An 8,203-nucleotide genomic window follows, 5' to 3' on the forward strand; every position below is an offset into this window, starting at 1 on the left:
CACGTTGGTGTCTGGCTCCTCTAGTGTTTTCCCACGTCCCCCACCGGAAGTCGCCTGTTGGCCGTGGTGCTTCTTAAAACATGGGCCAAGTTTGAGCAAATCGTGACTTCGATCCATCAGCCGACTTGGCTGAATGAGACAGTGGTGTTTAAAAGTTACGAGCAAAGACGTTTCAAGCTATGGACTCAACTGCTTCCTAGTGGACACTTCTGTCTTAAAGTTTTCGAATTCGCAATAAATAGGAAAATAATGGTGGTAAGGACTTTTGACTGCTAAGTATCTAGCAGAAGCCTGGCGACTCTAAGATAATTTCCAAATCCTCAAAAGGTCTCAGCGTGTTGGGGAGACAACGCCAAGTATGTGGGTTAGGGAGAGAGGTACAGAGCTAGGGAACACTCTGTGTACAGTTTTAGGTATTGCGTTGTTATGGAATGATTGGTGAAATATCTGTTTGTTTGTTCTTTAAAATACTGGTAGATGGCAGGTGAAAAAGCTGAGAAGCCTGACACTAAGGAAAAGAAACCTGAAGCCAAGAAAGCCAGCAGTGATGGCAAGGCTAAGGGTGCCCCTAAGGCTAAAAAGCCCAAGAAGGGGAAGCCCCACTGCAGCCGAAACCCAGTCCTAGTTAGAGGGATTGGTCGATACTCTAGATCTGCTATGTACTCCAGGAAAGCCATGTACAAGAGGAAGTACACTGCTGCCAAATCTAAGGTGAGGGGAAAGGGAACCACTGGCCGTTCTGTCTTAACCTTAATAATTGTTTCCCTCTGACTTTTTGATGTGTTTGTCTTTGTAGGTTGAAAAGAAGAAGAAGGAGAAGGTTCTTGCTACCATCACAAAACCAGTTGGTGGTGACAAGAATGGTGGTACCCGAGTGGTTAAGCTTCGCAAAATGGTGAGATTTGACGTTTGAAGGAGACTGAAATGTCAGGGTATTGGGCTGGAGATGTAGCCCAGTGATGGTGTGCTTGCCTAGCATGAGCCCCTGCAAGGGTTCAGTCCCCAGCACTGCAAAGAGAGAGAGGGGATTGCGAATTGTCATTCTTTTTGTGTGTGTGTTACTGGGGCCTTCACCTTGAGCCACTCCACCAGTCCTATTTTTGTGAAGGGTTTTTCTTTGGGAGATAAGGTCTTACAGAACTATTTGCCCAGACTGCAGTCCTCCTGATCTCTTGCCTCCTGAGTAGCTAGGATTACATGTGTGTGTCACCAGCACTTGGCAATTATTTGTCTTTCTTAATGGTACTTTTGTGGCAGTTCTAACATCACAGTTTTTTCTAAGAAAAAAGGTAAAATGGGAATAGAGTGGTGGGGATGTGATGTGCTTTCTTTGGAACATAAACTGTCTCCCTCTATCATCGCCCACACACACAAACTTTAGTGTGTCCCATGTGTTTTCTAAGAGTGTATATTGGAGGTCAGTGGCTCCAGAAAACTTGGATGAGTAGCTGTCAAAGCCATAGAAAGTTAGCTTAGCACGCTGTCTCGGAAGTTGATCTTTACCCGGAGTTTACAGAAATGACTTGATAATGATGCTCTGTTGAACACCCAGCATCTTTTCAGTGCTTTCCATCCTGTGTTTTGAACATAAAAGATACAGCTCTTTCCCAAATTTAAAATCAGCTTGAGGAAATGAGAAGGCAAGAGTGTAAATAAAGTGTTGTTTGAAGTCAGTCAGAACAAGCTTGCCTTTGCTGCTCTGAATACCACACTTAGTAAGTGGGTCCTTGACCTCTCTCCAGCCCAGATACTATCCTACAGAAGATGTGCCAAGGAAGCTGTTGAGCCACGGCAAAAAACCTTTCAGTCAGCACGTGAGGAAGCTGCGTGCAAGCATCACGCCAGGGACCATCCTGATCATCCTCACTGGGCGCCACAGGGGCAAGGTGAGCAGCGCCTCTGCTTGTGGAGCTGTTTTGTGGAGGGGCTCCACAAGGAAGCAGCCTAGTCCCTTGGGAGCAGAGCATTTCAATATCAAGACGGCTGTTCACATCATGCTTAGCTTCCCTGCATTTTCACCTGTCATAACTATTTCTCACTTCAGATAGCGAATTTAATCTGTGATGCGTAACAGTTGTTAACTTCGGTTGTCCATTTGCTTGGAATGCCTTTCTGTTTGATGAACTTCCGTTAACAGCCTAGTGGGGTTGCTTCTTGTCTTGCTGAGCCATATACACATAGAAATTTCCTTTGCCAAATTGAGATGTCTGGAATTAATTCAGAAGTCAGGTTTTAACTACAGAGAGCTGTTTTCTGTTTGACTTACAGAGAGTGGTTTTCCTGAAGCAGCTGAGCAGTGGCTTGCTACTTGTGACTGGTAAGAAAATCCTAGGACTTTTTTATTCTCTGAAATTTAGATTTGTAAAGGCTTACAGTAGGTGAATACATTTGCTACCACCCAGTTCAGCTGTCCTTGGCATCAGAATGGAGTTTGAACCACAAAGAAGTGAATGGTTCATTCTAGGCAAGAATCATTTGTATGCATGTGTGCTGTATACAGTTGTCAGGGACCTGTGACTTTGACCAACTTGGCTTATTTGAAAAGATTTAAGAGGAAAGAACCTGAGCAAGCTGAGGTCTGGGAACATTGTGGATACTGCTACAGCAGGCTTCATGACTGCTCAGGGGTTTTTTTTTGGCGGGCGGGGGTGAGGGGGTTGTTTGCTATACCTGAGTTCATTTCAGCCTTATGCTTGCTAGGCAGGTGCTGCACCACTTGAGCTACGCACACACACACATCCCAGCCCTAAAAGTTAGTTCTTAAGTGTATAAGTGCTTCCCTTTAATCTCACTAAATTAATTTTTCCCTTTGTAGGACCTCTTTCCCTTAATCGAGTCCCTCTGCGTAGAACACACCAGAAATTTGTCATCGCCACCTCCACAAAAATCGATATCAGCAGCGTGAAAATCCCCAAACACCTCACTGACACTTACTTCAAGAAGAAGAAGCTGCGGAAGCCCAGGCACCAGGAAGGCGAGATCTTTGACACAGAGAAAGAGGTGAGGTCCATGTGATAAGTGGCCCTTTGGGGAGATGGTTAGGCATCCTTATGTAGAGAGAGAGGAGTATAAGGAATGAGGAACAGATTTTCTAAGGTCAGTAGTTCTTCCTGGGATGTTGGGGGAGCCCTCGGGATCACTGCTATTGATGTCCTAGAAGTGTGCCTTACTTCTCCTGGATGTGTATTGGAGTGGATAAAAAGGTAAACCGCTGTGTTCATTGTACGAGAAACACATGGTATTCCACAGCTCCAGTGGAAGGAATGGAAAATTGCCTTTTCTGTAATAAGCATGGAGGACATAGGATTCGTTAGTTCACTGAGCAGGTTGGTAATTGTGCTTGTTTTTTTAAATGTTTAATTTTTTTTTATTTAATTTTTTTTTTAGAAATACGAGCTTACAGAGCAACGCAAAGTTGATCAGAAAACTGTGGACAGGCAGATTTTACCAAAAATCAAAGCTATTCCTCAGCTCCAGGGCTACATGCGGTCTGTTTTTGCTCTTACAAATGGAATGTATCCTCACAAAATAATGTTCTAAATGGGTTACCAAGAACCTAATTAAATAACTGGTAATTTCTTTTGGTGTCCTTTTTATTTTCTTTGGTTTTATTTTTGGTCTTTAAAAACATTCTCATATAACTGAAGGCAAGAGTTGACCCTGCTGGTGTAATGGGATTTTTGCCTCTACTACAAAGAGGGAGGAGGGTCTGCAGCAGAGCCTGTTTCAGGTTTATTCTTAATGTCTGGCTTCTCAACTTTTTCATCCACTTTCAACCAATATAAAATAGTGGGGTTTTTCTAATCATCTCTTACCAAGTCAATGACAGATGACTCCAACCACTGAACTTCCATGTCTTACCCCGTCTGCTCAGCCCTGAGAAGCCCTTCACTACTAAACGCTGGTTCTTTGTTTCGTTTTGGTAGTAGGGAGGAATTCTCTTCAGCCAAGTGTTCTCTACCTTTTGCAACTGCCCCAGTCCTTTCCTTTTTTTAGTTTGTTTTGGAGTAGGGTCTCATCTCTGCTGCCCTCTGACCAGAATCCTCCTACCTCTGCTTTCCAAGTACCTAAGCTTACAGGTATATGCTGCCATGCTAGGCAGGTAGTCATTGTTATTTATCTAAGGTCTATAAAAGTGCACAGCAAGTGAATGTTTTATTAGCCAGAGAAGTCCGTACTTTGTAACAGTTGATGCTTCTGACCCTCGTAATTGTATATGGTGTTCCAGTAAATAACCTGGAGTGTACATACAGATAGCCTAGTATCTGTAGAACAAATTCCCAGGCAATTGGTTTTTGCTGGGTGAAAAGATTTAGGCATTTGAACTTATGTAGGTGATCCAAGACTATTCTCTATTCTCTAGGTAGTTATACCAGTTTATCTGCTAATGTACAAGAGTGCCTCTCAGTCAATTATGTTGATGCATAGTTTACATTTGGTAAAGTTCATGTCTTCCAACTGCTGTTCTGTGAACAGCAGGGCCTTCAGGCTTGCTGGTCAGGCGCTTCACCACTTGAGCCACTCCACCAGCCCTAGAACAGTTGTCTTAAGCCATCACTTGGTAAAACTGATCACAGGCATACATACACATTGAAAAATGACCTGGGAGGCCATCATCTCAAGGATAGGAATAAAATGTATATTAGCTAGGCCTGGTGTGGTGTATTCCTGTAATCCCACCACTCAGGCTGAGGTTGGAGAATTGAATTTGATTTGGACTCCAAAAAGAAGCTGTGTGCCTATGGTTCTATAATCCTAGTTACTCAGATTGAGGTTCCAAACCAGCCTGAGGAACTAGGTCTTGAGATCCTATTTCAAACCTATCACAGAAAGGGCTGGTGGAGTGGTTCAAGGTGTAGGCCCTGAGTTCAAAATCCAATACCACAAAAAGGGCTCAAGTGGTAGGGGTGGCAAGCGAGAGGCCCTCCCAGTATGTCTCCCCCAAAAAAGGAATTACTGACATCTCACCTTTTTTTCTCTTCCAGCAGTACTGCGGTTTGAACTAAGAACCTCACACTTGGTAGACACTTGAGCTACTCCTCCAGCCCTGCTTTGGGTTGTGTATTTCTCAAGATCAGGTCTCATAAACTGCAGGTGCTGCCAATCCCCCTGATCTCTGCCTCCTAAGTAGCTAGGATCACGGGCATGAGCATGGCTCTTATCTGACTTCTAAAATACCCATATACACTGCTTTTAGCAAAAAAGAAACAGTGTGCTTTACTTTTTAAAACTAAAGTATAGGTAAAGCTTTAGAGATGTATGAGAATGTGCGCGCATACAAAAGTGAAAAAGGAAAATGGTTTACCCAAATCAGAAACATTCACACGATAATCCACACAAAAATGTTCATGGAAACCTTATACATATCAAAACTGGGAAACAGCCAAGATGTTCAACAGGAGAATGCATAAATTTGTACATCCATACAATGGAACATTAGTGACTAAAAAGGAAGCTGGTGGCTCACCCCTGTAATCCTAGCTACTCTGGAGGCAGAGATAGGGAGGATCAGCAATTCAAAGGCAGCCTGGCACATAGATCAGGGAGACCCTATCTTGAAAAAACCCATCACAAAAAAGGCAGAGGGGCTTGAGTGGTAGAGCAACTCTAGCAAGCATGAGGCCCTGAGTTCAAACCCCAGTACCACCAAACAAACTCCCAAGGCTAAAGGTGCTGCTCGGGTAGAACTCCTGCCTTCTGTGCACAAGACTCTGGGTTCCATCACTAGCACTGCAGAAAAAAACTCCCCATTGCCTCACCCTTACCCCAGTCCCTGGTAAACACTATTCTACTTTTCTGCCACTTAAGGATTTGACTATTGTGTGTATCTCTTCAGTGGAATCATACAAGGATGGACTCATGGACTCTTTCCCTTAACCATGACCTTTGCTGCCTCTCAAATTATTAAAACGACCTTGATTCTATTTAATCTCCCAACCCATAGACTTCCCTTTAGAAAATGGCCTGGTAATTAATTCATCCAGTAGTTCTTAACTATATTAAGCTCAAGTCATGTGTCAAGCACCATGATAGGGTGAAGACATGCTAGTGTACAAATCTTAAAAGTCCTATGGGAGATGGGCAAACTTGTTTTGTGTGTGGTTCTGGGGATGGAACACAGGCCCGGCATGCAAGGCAAGGACTCTACTGAGAGACACCCCATCCCTGAGAGACAATGAAATTTTACTAAAGATCATTTGCAGCCGAGAGAAGTACTAAGAATAAGTATAGTGTGCAAAGATTATAAGAAACAGGAAAACTTCCTGTGGTGGGGTGTGGGGGAGGAACCAGAAAACTCCCTGCTGAGGAAGCTGAGAGTCAAATCATGAGTAGGACTTTGCCAAGGTGAACAGTCGAGGATGGGCATCCCAGGCAAGGAAATAGCTAGTGCCAAGGCCCAGAGGTAGGGATAATTGCACAATTGTTTTCTAAAAAATTGAAAGAAGTCAGAGGTAGCTTTCTGAGACCCAGATGGGAAGTAGGATGAGCATGCTTGTTATCCCAGCTCTAAAGAGGCTGAAGCAGGAGGATTGTAACTTCAAGGCCAGACTAGGCTACATAGGGAGACCCTGTCTCAAAAATAAAAAGAAAGATGGGACTGGCTGGAGCGTAGGATGTGTGCAGTGCATACAAATGGCTAAGCCATACTGTGGCTCAGTGTTTGAACCCATTCAGCACTGAAGGCTTTTACTAAGCAGCTACTTTCTTCCAAGTACCATGCCAGGCACTGGGGACTAAGTTACTAACCATGGGGCTCTCAGTGGTTGAAAACACCAAGCATGTATTTCACCCTTCCTGGTTTGCTCTCCTGGTCCAGGTCCTGCTCCAAGGCTGGGGTCTGCAGGCTTGGGTCCTGGCTATGGGCTGTGGCATGGGACCTGCACTTCCTTTGAAGGATGCCAGACTGTGTAAACTCATTTAACCTCAGCTGAAACTCCATTGGCCAAAGCAGAATCCCAAGGGGGCTGGAGTTGTGCTCTGCCTGCTTGGGTGGAAAGTCTCTTGGTTTATGAGGGCTGCTGTAACAAATTACCACAAACTAGATGGCTTAAAACAACAGACATTTAGCCAGGTGCAGGTGGCTAATCCTGTAATCCTAGCTATTTAGGAGGCTGATATCAGGAGGATTGTAGTTTGAGACAAGCCTGGGCAAATAGTTTGTGAAACATTCCCCCCCAACATCCACTGCCCAACTCCAAAATAATCAGAGAAAAATGGACTGGAGGTGTGACTCAAGCAGTAGAGTGCCTGCTTTGCAAATTCAAAGGCCCTGAGTTCAAACCCCAGTCCTACAAAAAAAAAAAAAAAAGCCCAGAAATTTATTCTCAGAGTCTTGGAGGCTCCAAGTCTGAAACCAAGATGTCCCAGGGCCAGGTTCTTTCTGAAGGCTCCAGGGGAGTCTTCCTTGCCCTTGGTGACTGAGGCAGCTGAGGAGGTGCTCTCCTCTCCTCTCCTCTCCTCTCCCACTCTCCCCTCCCTTCCCTTGTGTCTTCTCTCTTCTTCCTTAAGGAGATACCAGCCAGGTGCTGGTGACTCACTCTGTAATCCTAGAGAAAAGGAGGATCACGTTCGAAGCCAACCCTGGGCAAATAGTTTGCAAGTCCCTATCTTGAAAAAACCTAACACAGAAAGGGACTGGTGAAGTGGCTCAAGCACTAAAAGCACCTGTCTAGCAAGCATGAGGCTGTGAGTTCTAATCCCAGTGCCATCAAAAAATAAAAAGAAGAAAGGGTTCAGCCTAGTGCAGTACAGCGTTGCTCTAGCTTGATTCCTTCTGTAAGCATTCTGTTTTCTTCTTTTGTCTTTTTGGTGGGACTGGGGTTTGAACTCAGGGCAAATCAGGTGCTCTACTGCTGCAGTCCCCTCTTCTTTTTCTTCTTGGATTTGGTCTCACTGTGTAGACAGGCTGGCATCCAACTCACAATCCTGTTTCTGACTCCCAAATGCTGGGATTATAGGCATGTACTTATTTTCAAGTAATGTCACATTCATAAGTTCTGGGTGGACACATATTTTGGGAGGACACAGGCAACCCAGTACAGTAGTATAACACAAGGCATGGATGAATAATTTTAGAACCAGATTTTTATTGGGGGGAGTGGCAATATTGGGGTTTGAACTCAGGGCTTCATGCTTTCTAGGCAGATTCTTTACCACTGCAGCCACGTTGCCAGCTCTCCAATGTGAACTTTTATGGAAAAGA

At 44.4% G+C, this 8,203-nt stretch overlaps 1 protein-coding gene across 1 annotated transcript; it reads left to right on the forward strand.

Moving 5' to 3' along the window:
- Positions 1-447: 447 nt before the first annotated feature.
- On the forward strand, positions 448-3,579 carry Rpl6 (ribosomal protein L6). The gene is made up of 6 exons (XM_020179302.2): positions 448-711; positions 797-895; positions 1,743-1,886; positions 2,269-2,317; positions 2,816-3,000; positions 3,388-3,579. Exons 1-6 carry the CDS (start codon positions 478-480, stop codon positions 3,538-3,540), a joined length of 864 nt encoding a protein of 287 aa, XP_020034891.1. The 5' UTR covers positions 448-477; the 3' UTR covers positions 3,541-3,579.
- Positions 3,580-8,203: the final 4,624 nt, after the last annotated feature.

This window comes from Castor canadensis, chromosome 18, assembly GCF_047511655.1.
Source record: "Castor canadensis chromosome 18, mCasCan1.hap1v2, whole genome shotgun sequence".
Classification (NCBI taxonomy): domain Eukaryota; kingdom Metazoa; phylum Chordata; class Mammalia; order Rodentia; family Castoridae; genus Castor; species Castor canadensis.

Bases quoted from the DNA above. Each gene is read 5' to 3' on its own strand.
- Rpl6 (XM_020179302.2), top strand. From the start codon at position 478: ATGGCAGGTGAAAAAGCTGAGAAGCCTGACACTAAGGAAAAGAAACCT. The intron at 896-1,742 runs GTGAGATTTGAC...ACCTCTCTCCAG, and splicing joins TGGTTAAGCTTCGCAAAATG to CCCAGATACTATCCTACAGA. The intron at 1,887-2,268 runs GTGAGCAGCGCC...TTTGACTTACAG, and splicing joins CTGGGCGCCACAGGGGCAAG to AGAGTGGTTTTCCTGAAGCA.